At 60.2% G+C, this 14001-nt stretch overlaps 3 protein-coding genes across 8 annotated transcripts; 1 reads left to right on the top strand and 2 right to left on the bottom strand.

Moving 5' to 3' along the window:
* Positions 1-21: 21 nt before the first annotated feature.
* POLR3K (RNA polymerase III subunit K) lies at positions 22-532 on the bottom strand. Its single transcript, XM_081965537.1, has 3 exons — positions 400-532; positions 233-320; positions 22-158 (listed from the first exon to the last, which is right to left on the bottom strand). Exons 1-3 carry the CDS (start codon positions 508-510, stop codon positions 31-33), a joined length of 327 nt encoding a protein of 108 aa, XP_081821663.1. The 5' UTR covers positions 511-532; the 3' UTR covers positions 22-30.
* Positions 425-1919, top strand: SNRNP25 (small nuclear ribonucleoprotein U11/U12 subunit 25). Of its 3 annotated transcripts, none has more exons than XM_081965536.1 (5): positions 425-673; positions 750-846; positions 919-1024; positions 1129-1203; positions 1305-1919. In XM_081965536.1, exons 1-5 carry the CDS (start codon positions 572-574, stop codon positions 1357-1359), a joined length of 435 nt encoding a protein of 144 aa, XP_081821662.1. In that variant the 5' UTR covers positions 425-571; the 3' UTR covers positions 1360-1919. The 3 variants fall into 3 exon arrangements, with proteins under 3 accessions (XP_081821662.1, XP_081821660.1, XP_081821661.1); XM_081965535.1 differs by having other exon boundaries at positions 533-673; positions 750-1024; positions 1305-1367; positions 1777-1919; XM_081965534.1 differs by having other exon boundaries at positions 750-1024.
* Positions 1920-2233: 314 nt separating this feature from the next.
* RHBDF1 (rhomboid 5 homolog 1) lies at positions 2234-13635 on the bottom strand. 4 transcript variants are annotated; one of them, XM_081965517.1, is made up of 19 exons: positions 13143-13633; positions 9350-9491; positions 8973-9103; positions 8237-8341; positions 7583-7796; positions 7125-7331; positions 6514-6642; positions 6255-6418; positions 5596-5847; positions 5404-5515; positions 5172-5246; positions 4893-5054; positions 4678-4778; positions 4503-4566; positions 4276-4370; positions 4048-4123; positions 3870-3970; positions 3627-3780; positions 2234-3151 (listed from the first exon to the last, which is right to left on the bottom strand). In XM_081965517.1, the coding sequence occupies exons 2-19, from the start codon at positions 9467-9469 to the stop codon at positions 2732-2734; spliced, it is 2682 nt and encodes an 893-aa protein (XP_081821643.1). In that variant the 5' UTR covers positions 9470-9491; positions 13143-13633; the 3' UTR covers positions 2234-2731. The 4 variants fall into 4 exon arrangements, with proteins under 4 accessions (XP_081821643.1, XP_081821644.1, XP_081821642.1 ...); XM_081965518.1 differs by having other exon boundaries at positions 8237-8338; XM_081965516.1 differs by having other exon boundaries at positions 4276-4566; positions 13143-13635.
* Between the last annotated feature and the right edge of the window lie 366 nt (positions 13636-14001).

Here is a 14001-nt window from a genome sequence, read left to right as displayed (position 1 = left end):
GCCGCCGCTGCCGCGCCTTCCTCCGGCCGCTCAGTCCCGCCAGCGGTGGCCGCAGTGGCCGCTGCAGCACTTGTAGAAGGTGGTCATGGGCTCGTCGGCCGAGCGTGTCTGCAGCTGCATGAAGTAGGCGCGCGGGTGGCCGCACTTGGGGCAGGGCTCTGCGGGGGAGAGGGGGGAGGAGTCAACCAAGGGAGGGGGACGCCCGCCCCGCCCACTCGCCCCGCCCACGCACCTGCGGTCGAGTCCACGTTCTCCCAAGCGGCGGCCCCGCCCAGCACGTCGTCCACTTCCTTCAGCTTCGGGTAGCGCCGGCTGGTCACCTGGCAACGGGGGAGGGGGTGAGCGGGGGCAAGGGAGCGGCGCGCGGGGGAGGCAACCCCGGCCCGCCCGGAGACCCACCTTGCGCGTGACGTTACGCACGTAGGGGCAGGTGGTGCAAGCGAAGCGGTGGCAGCGGGCGCCCTCCTCGGCCACCAGCACATTCCCGCAGGCCGGGCAGAAGAGCAGCATCCCGGCGCGCCTCGAACGTCCGCCTGCGAGATAGACGCCACTTCCGGTTCCGACCGCGGCGATGGAGGAGGAGGAGGAGGCGCACGCGGAGGCGGTGGACCGCTGGCAGGCCGGCCTGGCGCGACTCGTCAGGGACCCGCTCCTCTGCGACCTCCCGGAGCAGGTTAGTGGCCGCGGGGACGGGCGGGGGGACGCCGTAGCCGGCGGCTCACGCGGTGCATGCGCGCTGTGCCCTGCAGGTGACCCCCGAGGAGATCTGCTCGCAAGTGGCGCTTGAGTACGGCCAGGCGATGACGGTGCGCGTGCGCAGAGTCGACGCCCCCGAGGCGCCCATGCGTAAGTGGCGGGCAGGGAGGGGGGGCGAGGCGCCCCCTTGCGGCGGCCGCCCAACTGCTCCTCTCCCCGCAGCCGTAGTGGTGGTGCAGAGCGCGAGCGTCCTGGAGCTGAAGAAGGCGCTGCGGAGGTTCGTGCAGCTGCGGCAGGAGCGCCAGGGCGGCGCCAGGCACATCAGCTGGTGAGGACGGGAGCTGCGCCGCCGCTGCGGGCGGCCTGCGGCGCGGGGGAGGAGACTAGGCTGGTTTGGGAGGCCCCGCTCATCGCCGCTCCGCTGCCCCGCAGGAGACACGTCTGGCGGACCTATAGCCTGACCTTCGGCGGAGAGAAGCTGGCCGACGACCGCAAGAAGCTGCGAGAGTGAGTGGCGGGCGGGAGGCTGTCCGTGGAAGGTGCCGGTGGGCTTGCCGCGACCGTCGGCGCTCTTTTGGCCCCCTGGTGACCCACTCCGCCCTTTCTAGGTACGGGATTCGCAACCGGGATGAGGTCAGTTTTGTGAAAAAGCTCCGGCAATGAAGTCCCAGGCAAGTTCGGCTTCTCGTTCCTTCCTTTGCCCGCTGTCGGCCTGGCCTGGCCATGTGGCTCTGGATCCCGACTCCTGCTTGGGGTTCCCGGGTAGGATTCCTACTTGCCCCAAAGCCTCGGCAGCTGGCCTGGCGGAGCTGTTGCCCACCTCCATCTTTCCAAAGTGGCCTGATTTTGCGTGGGTCTTTGGGGTCCATTAGGAAACTTGCTTCATTAAGAGGCAACCATCCTGCTGCCCTTTGGGAATTTGGCTGAGCCCCCTCTGGGGTCTCTGAGTGAACCTCTTTCAAAGGCTCCGGAGAGGAGAGGAGGAGCTGCTTCAGATTTGCTTTGCTTCAGAGAAACCCCCAGCATTGGTTCACAATTCTGCTCATCTGGAACAACGGCCCATGTTTTTTTTTTAAACAGTGACCGAGAATCTACATTAAAGTGCTGGATCTTTTTCTGAATACGAAAATATCAAATGAATCTGAAATAAGTAATAAGGCAGCCAGTAACATTAAAATTTCTTAAAATTATAATAAAGTACACTGAAAGTTTTTTCTATTAAATTACCATCCATCCAATTACATACACACACACACACTTCCTCTGCACTCAAGTGCAAAGCGTGTAGCATCAATAGAATGTGAACCTACAACTGATACCGGGGGTTAACATTTTTCTTCGTACTTGATTGATTTCAGGACATCATGCGATTGTCAACTCTTAGTGACCATGTAGATTTTCTTCGTGATGATCTAACATCTACACTGGTTACTGCTCCCTCTGCACACAGCTACACATTCCAACAACGTATAAGCAATTCTATTTCTTACGCTGTGCTTGATACTTGCCTATAAAGTTGCCAATAATGAGACAGGACTAAATGGTTAAAAACATTTTTACAGGACACTAAAGTCAGCTGTTGAATCAAAGACAGGCAGTCTTTCATTTTAAATGTTAGAATTCATCCAAGTTCAGTGTTTGTACCTTAGAAATGGAATCGACACTGAATGAAGAACTCCTTTCTTTGGGAGGCACTTGATCAGCAATCTCAATTTTGGCACAGATACACTCCAAAACTTAGTGGAAATGTAGCTAAAACGCTACCTTCACTTTTAATCACCACCAGGGTAACAATGAACAACCTCATGAAAAGGGTCGGTTTGAAACTAGCATAATAAAAACATGGCAGCAGAAAAGGTTCAGTAAAATTGAACAAGGCACCAACTTTGTGTGTGCTGAAAAAGTTCCAGTCGCCAAGATAAGGCAGCACGGGAGAAGCAGGAATCTTAAGATGGCTGGCAGTCTGGCAAGTAGCACCAGGCCAGCTTTGCCCAAGGCAGCCGGTGACTGCGCCCCTCCCTCCCTCCCTCCTCATTCAGTGGAGCTGCGCATCCAGCTCATACTTTTCACAGAACTTGTCGGTGAAGGGAAGGCAGGTGAGGACCTCGCACCACTGGCAGCGAATGGGATAAAAGTAAAACAGCACCACCAGTCCAGAGAGGAGCCCCACAAAGACCGACTGGAAAACGATGATCTGACACCGCTTCCTGTACAGATCAAACTTGCCAAAGCTGATGTACGGGAGGAAGGCAAAGGACAGGAAGAGGCCACTGATAAAGCCACAGATGTGAGCAAAGTTGTCTATCCAGGGGAGGAGGCCGAAGGCAAACAGGAACAGCACAATTGCCAGCAGTTTGAAGAAGGCCCTCCAGGGCCTAGCCAGGATCTGCCAACTCTGGAAGAGCTCCACAAAGAGGCAGGCCAAGATGCCAAACTGGGAGCCTGCTGGGCCAACCTGCATAGGGGGTAGCCATTAGACACCTGCCCTGCAGGGAAAGCTGGTTGGGCAGGGTAGGCCCTACTCAAACCTAGTCAAGGCCCTGGCTTCTCCTGCCAGCTGCTCCCGTAAACAACCCGGGGGGGAGGGGGGCTGCCTAGGGGGGGGGGGAGCATCTCAACTCTTCAGGTGAACATTTGCAAGGCTTGCCAAAATAAGACCGCACCCCCAAAGGGAGGCAGGAAACGCCCAGGAGTGTCAACTGGGTTCTGTCCCCAACCCCATCTGCTTTGATCCAGCCTCGCCCGGAGGATAGCAGTAGCCCTTAGACTTCTATACCGCTTCTCAGTGCATTTACAGCCCTTTCTGAGCGGTTTACAGAGTCAGCCTCTTGCCCCCAACAATCTGAATGTTCTACAAGTGAGCTGTCCCATGACCTGGTCCTCAAACTAGGAGACGCTTTGCTTGGGAAGGAGCTGTTAGCGAGACACACCTCGGCCCGGTAGGGGAGGAAGATCGCGCTGGCTAGGTTGCCTGTGATGCCACTAAACAAGTAGATCAGGGAAATGCGGTGCCAACCAGCCAGCTTCTCCAAGTCACGCAAGATAGTCATCTGGAAGCACACGGATACAAGGCAGTGCAGGATCCTAACGGGCAGGGAAAAACAGCGGTGACCAAGTGGGACAAGGACTTTGGTTCCCAGGAAATGGAGCTTGTGGCCCTGGGCTGGCCTTACCCTGCATGAAGGAACAGTGACAGCCACAGGCGATAGACCTGATCCGGCACCTCGGGATTGAGGAAGGGGAGGAGGCCGCAGACATCGTCCATGCAGTGCACCTGGCAAGACAGAGGAGCAGCCAGGTCAGAGGTGGCCGCCTGCCTGCTGGAGCCAGCCGGGAGAAGGATGGGGGTACCTGGGAGCAGAGCGTGGCCTCTTCGTGGAAGTAACCGTGCATGAAGGTGCAGTATTCCCGTGAGGTGATCTCACACCTGGGAGGAGGGAACCAGATGCCTGGAAGTTAAGCCCAGCAGAAGTGGGGAGGATGCCAGCAGAGGCACCAGCAAATAAAACAGACTAATGAGAAGGAGCCAAAGCCTGGGGCAACTGAGCCCCCAGTCCCAGAAGGCAGGCCCCACCCTACCTTCCCTTGGTGCCGATACAGCAGGGCCGCCCAGTGATCACACAGTCCATGTGCAGGTGGTTGGTGTGGTTCCCAGCACTGTTGTTGGTGCAGATCTGGAAGGAGATGGGCAGGCCTTGCTCCTGGTCCTCAAGAGAAAACCCACCCACCCCGCCAGGCCTTCTCCACCCCCTCACTCCACGTGCAGGCAGAGTCAGTCTCTGTTCCCTAGTCCTCCGGAAACCTACAGGCCACTTGGTGATATCATCGGGCCACTCGTGAGGGTCCATGGATGCCGGCTGCTCACACACCCTGTTGAGGGAGAAGTCCTGGGCAACTGTATGTGTTGGACGCAACAGCAGGCCCTACGCTCCTGCACCAAGAGCTGCAGCCCCACACGCGGGGCCCTGTCCCTCAACCTACCTGGGGTCTTGGTGACACACAGAGCCAAACTTCCTCTTGCCCCCGGCCAGCAAGGGAGTGCTGGGGTGACTTGGCCACTTCACCCACACGGCCAAAGTGGACTGCAAATCAGAGGGGCAAAGGTGGGTGGGAGCAGGGTCCCCAAGGGGCGCCCATGCCCCCACAAAGGCAAGGGACAGGCGAGTGGGAGGGAAGAGGTCATAAGGCGAGCTTACGGAGCACTCCTCCTCGGCCGTCTGGACACAGCCTGATTTGTCGTTGCGCACACAGCAGGCGGAGTGTTTCTCCTTCTCCCGGGCAGTGCTGATGAAGCTCTGCACCTGCTGATCCTGTCGCATGCAGGGGGAGAACTTTGCTCCCAGGTGGATGAGAGCTTCCTGAAAGGCAGGCAGAGTCCCAGCTGAGGCCCACAAAAAGACCAACTCCCAGACGAGGCTTTGGCCAGGACAAGGCTGAGCCATGGAGGGACGAGGCAGGCGGGGGCTGGCACTCACCGAACTGGGCCCGATCCAGAAATTCTCTTGCTGGACATATTTCACGTTCTCGTATATCCCCCGGTTTTTCAGGACCTACCAGTGAAAAGACCCACTGAGCAGAGGAGATGGGAAGAGTGCTGACTTCTGGCCCCTCCAGGAGCAGAAGAGGAAGGTCTCCTCGGAAGTAGAGGAGGGTCAGGTCCACTAGGAGAGAAGGGGGACCAGGGAGACCTCGGATGCTGCCGCTCACCGAGTCCACTGTCTCGTGCTGCGAAAACCCCACCGGAGCAATTCCATAGATGGACACCGCCAGGATGGTAATGAGTGAATGCACGAAGGTCACCCAGTAGGTGAAGAACGGCCTGTGCAGAGCAGAGGGTGACGTTAGGCCACAATCGGTTGCTCACTCCCTCACCTCCCAGGGACCCCGGCCTCCACCCACCGGTGGTCATCCATGTCCTCAATCTGCTGCTTCACAAAGCTATCGATGCGCTTGCGGTACGTCCGGTTGGTCAGCCGGCCCACCATGCCTAAGCCGTAGGGACGCTTCTCTTTGGAAAAGAATTTGTGGACAGGGACGGTGATGCGCTGGCCACGCCGCTGGAGGCCCAGGCTGACCACCTCTTGCCGCAGACGGACCTTCGGTTGCACGGAAGCCCCCTCTTTCTGTTTCCGCCAGCCACGCTCCAGGGGGCTGGAAGACGGGGGGGGGGGGGCAAGGAGAGGCTCATTCCTCAGAAAGTAAGCCCTGGAATTTTGGACCACGTCCCCAGGCGGTGCGCTTAATTATGGCATGCCCGCCCGCTTTCCCTGGCATCTGTGGTTTCCGGGTCATGCCAGACCCTGAATCACAGATGGAATGGATGGATCCAGGTCAGCCCCGGAAGGATTGGGACCCTGGAACACCTGCCTTGCCTTCTTTTAGGACCCCCCCTCCCCCGTTTCCCAACTGTACGTCCCCCTTCCAAAGGGCTGCAGCTTCTGGCAGACATCATCAGAGGAATCTGGGCCCAGGGCAACTGCAGTCCTCCCCCTCTTTCCTTCCCCCAGAGGACTCCTGCTTGTGTCTGTTTGCCTCTGTGCGTCCCCTGCAACACTCACAAGAGCAGGTGGCTTCTCTCTAGCTCGCTCCGGTCCAGAGCCCCCCCTGTGAGGGCTGGCTGAGCCTGCAGAGTCTTCGCCTCGGGGACCCTGAGGGCTGCTTCCGAGGGAGACTCAAAAACCTCATCGGGATATGTGGAGGGCTCTTCCGGTAGGACCCCTTCCTAAGCAAAGGAGGGGAAGCCCAGCTGTTAACAGCTGCCGGGGCCACCAGCAGTTCCTTCCCTTCCCCTCCCCTCCTCTGCGATCCAACTCCTACCCTGGCAAAGAAGGAGGTGTCCAGCTCATCTGGGAACTCCGTGGTGGTGAAATCTTCCTCCAGGAAGCTGGCCGGAGTGAAGCTGCGCTGTCGTGTCCTACGCAGGGTACCCTCTCTCATGGAACGGCCCTGGCACAGAGAGGGGTTCAAGAGACAAGAAGCATGTCGTCCCTAAGCAGCCACCATTCATCCAGGACATGCTGGCCACTCTCCACCTGCATGGCAGAAGGGGCTAGGGGTGGACCTCCAAGCCCTGCAGGGCCTAAGGATCCCGGCAGGCCTTTTTCTCCTGCTCCACTGGACCAGGACCAAGGACAGAGGCCCGACCTGGCCACAAGGCTTCCAAAAAGTACTTTGGAAGTCAAATACTTCAGCCAGCTGTGGGTTGATTCCAGTGTGTTCCTCTTGCTTATTCTCAGAAGAGGGCTGTTGCCAGCCCCAGGTGCAAGAGACCTGCCACAACCGCGGACCAGACCATGCATGCAGAATGCGAGGAAGGCTGCAAGCACTGGCCTACGTAGGTGTATAGAGGCAGGAGCCCTGAGGTGTGTGCTAGTGAGACAGCACGTGCCCCTGGGTGAGATGTCCCTCCTTCCCTCCCAGTCCCTCACCTTCACTAGCGCTGCAGCTGCTCGGAAGCTCATCTTAGCCACTGACTCCCTTTTCCGCCGCCGAGGCCAGCGACCGAAGCCGGAGCGAGAGCTAGTGAAAGAGCACAGCGAGGCTGCTCCGGGCGTGGCTGGGGTGGGGGGCACGCTGCAGCCATCACAATCCTCCACCACTCGAAAGGCCCGTCCACGGGCCAGGGGGTCGATTATCTGACAGCAGAGAGAAGAAACAGCCCTGAGGGCAGCAGCCACGGCCACTCCTCCACCAACGGGGCTTCAGCAGGGTCCCAGGAGGAGCGGGGGGGGGGGGGGGGAACAAGATGAAGATGCTTCCCATACAGTATTTATCATTTCCTTTAGCCCTATTGCCACCCTTGTGGGAAGGTACCCTGCCTTCCTTCCTCTTCCGAAATCGTAATGCCAAGAAAGTCAGCCCAGAGGGGAGTCATGGGACTACCTACTCTCTGCATGCCAGGTGGGCAAGGGGGCAGATAGAGCGGTGGGGGGGTCTCCGTGCTGGCCAGAGAGATATTGTCCTGGCTTGGAAGGTCCATTTCGCGGAGGGCCTGAGGTTTCAGCTTTCCGTAGCGCAGGCTGCAGTGGCGCAGGCTCTTCCGTTGCCACTTCTGGGTGGCATCGCTCTCCTTGCTGACGCCAAACCAGTCTGCTGTGCCCCTGATGAGAGAGTGGAGGGCCAGGAGGAGACCTCGCTGAAGCCACAAGGCCTCCCCTTCCAGCCACTGGCATTGATCCCTCATCCCCCAAATCCTCTGGGCCCAGAGTCAGTGGTCAAGGCGGGGGTAGGGAGCAGGGGGTGGTTGCCAGTGGGAGGGGGCTCCAGAGCTCCAGGAGTTGTTAGTAGCCCCTGCAGGACAGTGTCAGGAGAGACCCTTCATTCTCCGGCAAAATTCCCCGCCTGTGGTGGGGGCAGCCACTCATGGGCCGGGGCCAGGCTCACAGCACAGGAGAGGGCCCAACTGGACTGAGAGGCAGCAGGAGGGAACAGCCAATTTCTGGAGGGTGTGTGTCTGTGTCTCACAGGCTGCTTGCTGGCAACTGGAGCAGCTCTGCTGCCAGGACTCACATGCAGCTCACACGCATGCAGTCACTGGTACCTGAACAGTGTTCTGGGCAGTGACTGGCGCTTTCTCAGGGGCCTCCTGCCCACCTGGTGCCCCCGAATTGGCAGGGTCTGTGTCCTCTCAAAGTGCACCTGTCTGCTGCAAAGGAGAGAGTCCTGAAGGGGGGGAAGGAAGGGGGCTCCAGTGCCACTTGGCTCGGCTAGAACAACTGACTCTCCCAGCTGGTGACAGCTAGGCAAGATGTGGGCTGGAGAGAATCCCTGGCACATGAGGACGGGCAAGAAGCCATGTCCCACTTGGCCGGGTTCTGTTGCATCAACACCCAGCTCAGGCCACCCACAGGGGCCACCCACAGAGGGCTGGGGGCATCGGAGCTGCCTGGTGGGTGAGGTGCCCCTTCCCAGCCTTTCGTCCTCTGGATCGCACGCTCCCTTGCTGCTCAGGCACACTGTCTCTGGATGCTTTCCTGGCTTTCCGGGGCTTGGGCAGAGGCACCGGGGGAGGAGGGGGGGGCGAAGGTGCCCCATCCTTTTTGCAAGAACCAGAAGACCATGCAGCCCTTCTTGGGTCCCTTCAGCTGAACTGCTGAGTAGAAGAAGAGCCGTGGCGCCCCTTCCCTCTCGAGAGCTCGTTCATTGCCAGGAAATGCAGTGGCAGAGAAAAGCTGCCCCCCAGTAGGGCAGGGAGGACATATGGCAATCCAGCTGCCAGCGGGGCCTCGGAAGGGACCCAGTCCAGATGTCCAGAACTGCACCAAGGCATGGCTTACCTCCAGATGGTCTGTGTGATGGACGTCTGCCGCTGCAGGACAGGCCTCCGTGCCTCGCTGTAGGCAGCAGGGAAGAGGCTGTTGTCGGCAGGCATGCTGACGCTTCGGAGGAAGGCCTGGCGCTTCAAGGGCTGCAAAGGAACCGTGCCTGGGCATCACAGCACTGGCAGCCAAAGGCAGGGCCATCGCTGAGGCCAGAGAAGCCCTCCCATCCCTCCCCCCTGGAGGCTCCAGGATGGGGCGCCCCTCAGCTGATTTCCATGCAGGCCCCCCAAGGAACTCTCCAATTCTACGGAAGACCTGCCCAGCCTTTGGGGAGAAGGAGCAGCTGGTCAGCCAGGCATGGCGGAAATGCAGAGCGGAGGCCAGTCGAGTACCTGAAGCGCGGCTGGTTCCTCTGCTGCAGCCAAGAACGGGGCAGCCGGAATGTCCAATTTCAGCCAAGGCGGCTTCTTCCTCTGCAAGCTGCTGGAGCTGTCCCGGCGGAGCTCGCTCATCTTCCCTCTTCAGAAGTCCAGCCTGCAGGGGGCAGAGTTTATGGGCACCCCAAACGCTGAGGCAAGCCTGCTTGTGGCCACCAGCATCGACTCCCTTCCCCCTCCACTGGGAGGCCTAGCCTGGGACCCGTCCTGTCCCCTTCCAGCCGCCTGAGCGTGGGGCCACTTGGCTTCCTAAGAGCCAGGGTCCACTGAGCTCTGGGAAACAAGCCTGCATTGAGCAGCTGAGGCTGCACTTGGCTTGAAGCTAAGCTGGGTTTGCGTATCTAGCAAAAGGATCCAACACCAGCGCAGACAGTCAGCTCTTCCAAGCCCCTGGCAAACCCCTGGTGGCCAGAAGGCCTCCCAAGATCTGTGTGGAGTCCTTTGGGCCGACCGGTCAGCTCCATCAGACAGATCGATCAGGCAGGAAACACAACAACTGAGCTCAGTCCACTTTATTTGTTTTGCAAGCCTGGAAGTACAGTTCTCCCACCATCTCCTTCGCAGCCTGGGAAACAAGCCAGGGTCCCTCCTCAGCCTCTCGCCCTACCCGCTTTCCAGCTGTGGGCTCTGCTGCCTCTTCTTGGACCATTCCCTGGGCAGCATCTCTTCACCCCCGTCTCCCACAAAGACATTTTGGGACATACCACACTACAGGGGCAAGGCTGAAGAGGCCCGCCTGGACAGAGAAGTCCCTCAGCAAGGGGACCATGCTGCCCATGGCCACACTGACATCACCACAACCGCCTCCTCTTCCAGGAGTTTCCCAAGAAAAGGAGGAAGCAACTAAAGCAGCCCACCTCTTCTAGAGAAGGAAAGGAGGAGGGATCCTGTCCTAATGGGGCCCTTCCAGCAAGCAGGGCAGGGCTGGGCCAAGAGAGTTTTTTGGCGCACATAACCAGCCAGCTTCCATTGCCCTGGTCAACTCCACAGTTCCTCCATAGCATGGCCAGACCCCCTGGCTCAGGGATGGCTGGGTGTTCTCACCCCCCACCTCCAAATGTCTTTTCCCTGCTTTGCCTACCCTCACCCCGCGCCTCCCTTTGCCACCCACTGCCCCAATACACCCATATCTGCTGCCAGGAGGGCCTCCCTGTCCCGCACCCTCAGCCTCCTCCTTTCCAACTGCTTGACCCACCGCAACATTTCCTGCCAGGCAGGGCATGACCAAAGGCAGAAAAAAGCCATGAATGGAAACCACAAAAGGCTCAATTTTGGTTTGCTGCAGATCTTTAGGTTACCTCTCCCATGTTCCACACAGCCACTGATGGGAGGGGGTCTCCTCCCCCTCTTAGAGCTCCCTAGCCTGCCTGCCTGACCTACATTCCCCCCTACCCCAGAAGATGGAAAAGTTGAGAAGGCTGCTTCTTCCTGGCTGTCCTTCTCTGCTGGGAGTTAGTGGGAACCATTGACCTAAGACTGGTCTCTGCAAACATGCACTAAGCCAAAGAGGAAAACCAACCCGGTAGGAAGCAAAGACCGCAATGAGATGGGTCTAAATTTGCACTCAAGTCCCTTTCACACAACACACTGATGGGCTGGGGGTTCACGGAGCCGCCCGCCCTAAATGGGGCTCTGGGCTGGGGGGGTGCCGCCCTCTTCCTTCCAGGGCAGGAGCAGCCGCCCCAGGATGAGACAGTCCTCAGCACTGGGAAGTTCCCACTTTGGCCAGAACCAGAAAATCCAGTTGAGGCTTCAGATTCTTCCCACAGCTTCCTGGCTTTCAGATTTTCTCAGGGGAGCCTGCAGGAGCCTGGCTGCAACTGAGCCATCGCAGCACATTTGCTACAGCTGTACGGGAGAGGCACCAAAAACGCTGCCCTCCTTTTCTCCTTGCAGCTGGCTTCCCTTCTAGAAAAAAAGAAGGGTGGAGACCTTGTCATCCATGCAGGCCTTCCCCAGGCAAAGCCCATTCAGACATACAATCTGGACCTTCGGTTTTCCCCTTGCAAGAACAGGCTGTTCTCTGTCTTTTATTTGGAAATGCAGACTACTAGAGTACTGCGTGGAGATGTGCAGGAGCGTAAGTCTGCACTCCTCTCTGCTGGAGGACAAAAACAGAAAGAAGCGCAGAATTCCAGTTGTTGGCCCAGCCATCTCACTAGAGGCCTTTTGGCTGAATCCTCCTCCATGGCGCCAGAAAGCCCTGCAGGACACACACACACCCCTGCCTTGACGGGAGGCTCAAGGCAGGAATCCAAAGCAAGCAAAGGAGAGTCCTCCCCACCCGGACGCCCCCTCTTGTCCTCATGTCCAAGCAGAATCTGCCTTCTTCCTGCTCCCCTCCATTCCTCCGGGCTCTGGCACGTCTGACCTTCGCCTCTGCAACCTCCAGGAAAGTGCTGTGCTGGGCCCTCCTTTCTCCTCCTCTCTTCAGGGGACTTGGGTTCTAGCCTCATAGTGGTCTTCCCACCTGCTCAAAACCACTGGTGGTAGGCCAACTAAAGTAAGAAATCTTCCCGAGATTGGGAAACGACGCCTCTGCCTGCTTCTCTCTCCTACGGCCGGTGGCTAGGCGCAGCCTCAGCGTCCTTCCCCCCCTGCCATTGCCAAGCCGGGCACTGACCACTGCCCCTAGGCTGCCATGATGCCCGGTCAGTCTCTGGAGGACAAGGCACCAGCAGGCAGAGTCTCCCCCCCTTCTTTCCTCCAGTGGGGACTCCCCACCCCTCAGCTTGCCTGTCATAGCAGAGCCCCTCTCCCTTGTAGGCTCAGCCCTGAGAACTGCAGGTTACGTTTAGAAAAGGAAGGGGAAAAGCTTTCAAGGAGGAGCATCAGCCCAGCCACATCAGAGCAAAGCATCCCTTGCTGGTCCCAGCCCCAACCGGATGCCACAAGAGGAAACCCAAGAGAGAGGGGGGGCAGTCTGTGCTGTTGTGGGCGGCTGTGCAATTCTTCCTCTGGTCCAGCCCAGCTGGGCGTGATGGCCTCCGCAGGGACCTCGCTCAAAGAATTCCCTGGCCAGTTGGCTGGGGGGCTCTGGAGGGGGCAGGTCCGGATGCTCCCGGAGCAGAATTGTCTTCTTTCCAGGCCTGGCTGAGGGGTTCCTATGACCGGTACCGGCAGCTCTGTGCGGTTTTCCTGCCTTTGCCTTGGTGTTAAGCTCCATCAGGCAGATCCCCTCGGCCACCTGGACGCCAGCCAGACTTCCAGCAGAGGGAGACTCCTGGGAAGGAAGCCCAGGCCGCAGGCAGGGACGGACGAAAATCACACACTCCCCCCCGGTCGCAGGAACCCGCTCCAGGGCCCTCGGGACGGAAGCGCTGGCCGCCCAAGACCCCCCTAACGGCCGCCGCCGCCGAGGGACGCTCCGGCTGTGCAGGTGCTTGGAAAGCCCCACCCCACGACCGATAAGTGAGGGTTCCGCATGGGGCCGGCAGAAGGCCGCAGCACTTCCTAGCCTAGCCGGGACGGCTCCCAAGCGGCCCACGGAACCAGCCAGCGGGATAGCCGCGCGCTCGTGGCTTCTGCCCGCCGACTAGGTCGAGGCGAGCCCCTAAGGGCCGCCTCCGGGCGCCGCCCGCCCGCCCTCCGGCCGGCTCGGAAGGAGAAACGGGCCGGAGGCTCCCCGCTAGACGCGTCCCAGACGCCACCGCGCCGGCAGACGGGCTTCCCGACACGGGCGCCCAGGCTTCCTCACATCGCTGGACCCGCCGCGTCCTTGGAGCCCTCCCGCCCCGCCCGAACTCACCGTGGCGCCGGGGCTGCCCGCCACTCCAGCCGGGGCCGTCCAGGGAGCTGTGGCTGGGTGGCCATTCAGCGAGGAGGGCCGGCCACGGCGCAGCCGGCCTGCAGACCGAAGGGCGGCCCGCGGAAGGCGGGTCGGGCCGGGCCGGGCGTGACTCAGGCCTCAGGAATGCGCCGGGCGGAGAAGCGGCTCCCTCCGCCCGCCACCTCGCCTCCGACCGGCGCCACCGCGAGAAGAAAAGCGCCGCGCTGGAATGGCCTGGCGGGCGGCGGGAAAGGCCGGGGCTGCCGCCGGGCGAGCTTCTCCCTCACCTCCCCTGCCTCGGACGCAGCCCTGGACCGCTCCCCGCTTCCCTTCCGTCCTAAGCCGGGCCGCCCCCTCGGCGGCTGCCTCCGGAGGCCGCGACCCTCTTTCCGGGCCCTTCTCGCCCGGCCGGCTAGACAGCTGCTGGGGGAGGTGGCAGGGGCCGCGCCTGCTGATCCTTTTGGCCGGAGAAGGAAGTGGGAAAGCCCCCCCCCCCCCCCCGGGCCTTCTTCCCACTCAGGCGGCGGCCCCGTCCTGCCCTGGAAGAGCTCTTGCCAAGAGGCAGCCAGCCGCTGCTGGGGGACTTGGCTGGGGGCTGCTGACAGAGAGCCGTGAATCCCCCTTTGTAACCAGTGCTGGCACCGCAGAGAAGGCCTAGCCGCCCAACAATGTCCCCATTGTAGGCACACTGTCCCTGAAGGATGTTTGTCTGTGTGTCTCCATCCCTAAGGGGTGCAGCATCAGCCTTTCTACCCCTGCTCCTCCCTCCCCAAACGCTGAGCGCTTAGCTTTAGTGACACTTCGTGGCCTTGGAGAGGAAGAAGGCTGCCAGCTCTGC

Source organism: Natrix helvetica (genome assembly GCF_964273705.1).
Source record: "Natrix helvetica genome assembly, chromosome: 13".
NCBI classification, from domain to species: Eukaryota; Metazoa; Chordata; class Lepidosauria; order Squamata; family Natricidae; genus Natrix; species Natrix helvetica.
Note: the sequence above shows the minus strand (reverse complement) of the source record. Positions and strands in the feature narration are given on the sequence as shown.

Bases quoted from the DNA above. Each gene is read 5' to 3' on its own strand.
- SNRNP25 (XM_081965534.1), top strand. From the start codon at position 572: ATGGAGGAGGAGGAGGAGGCGCACGCGGAGGCGGTGGACCGCTGGCAG. The intron at 1,025-1,128 runs GTGAGGACGGGA...GCTGCCCCGCAG, and splicing joins GGCGCCAGGCACATCAGCTG to GAGACACGTCTGGCGGACCT. The intron at 1,204-1,304 runs GTGAGTGGCGGG...CGCCCTTTCTAG, and splicing joins GACCGCAAGAAGCTGCGAGA to GTACGGGATTCGCAACCGGG.
- RHBDF1 (XM_081965516.1), bottom strand. From the start codon at position 9,469: ATGAGCGAGCTCCGCCGGGACAGCTCCAGCAGCTTGCAGAGGAAGAAG. The intron at 8,342-8,972 runs GTAAGCCATGCC...TCTCCTTTGCAG, and splicing joins ATCACACAGACCATCTGGAG to CAGACAGGTGCACTTTGAGA. The intron at 4,124-4,275 runs GTAGGGTGGGGC...CCCTCCTCCCAG, and splicing joins TGTATCGGCACCAAGGGAAG to GTGTGAGATCACCTCACGGG.
- POLR3K (XM_081965537.1), bottom strand. From the start codon at position 510: ATGCTGCTCTTCTGCCCGGCCTGCGGGAATGTGCTGGTGGCCGAGGAG. The intron at 321-399 runs GTGGGTCTCCGG...CCCCGTTGCCAG, and splicing joins TGCGTAACGTCACGCGCAAG to GTGACCAGCCGGCGCTACCC. The intron at 159-232 runs GTGCGTGGGCGG...TCTCCCCCGCAG, and splicing joins GAACGTGGACTCGACCGCAG to AGCCCTGCCCCAAGTGCGGC.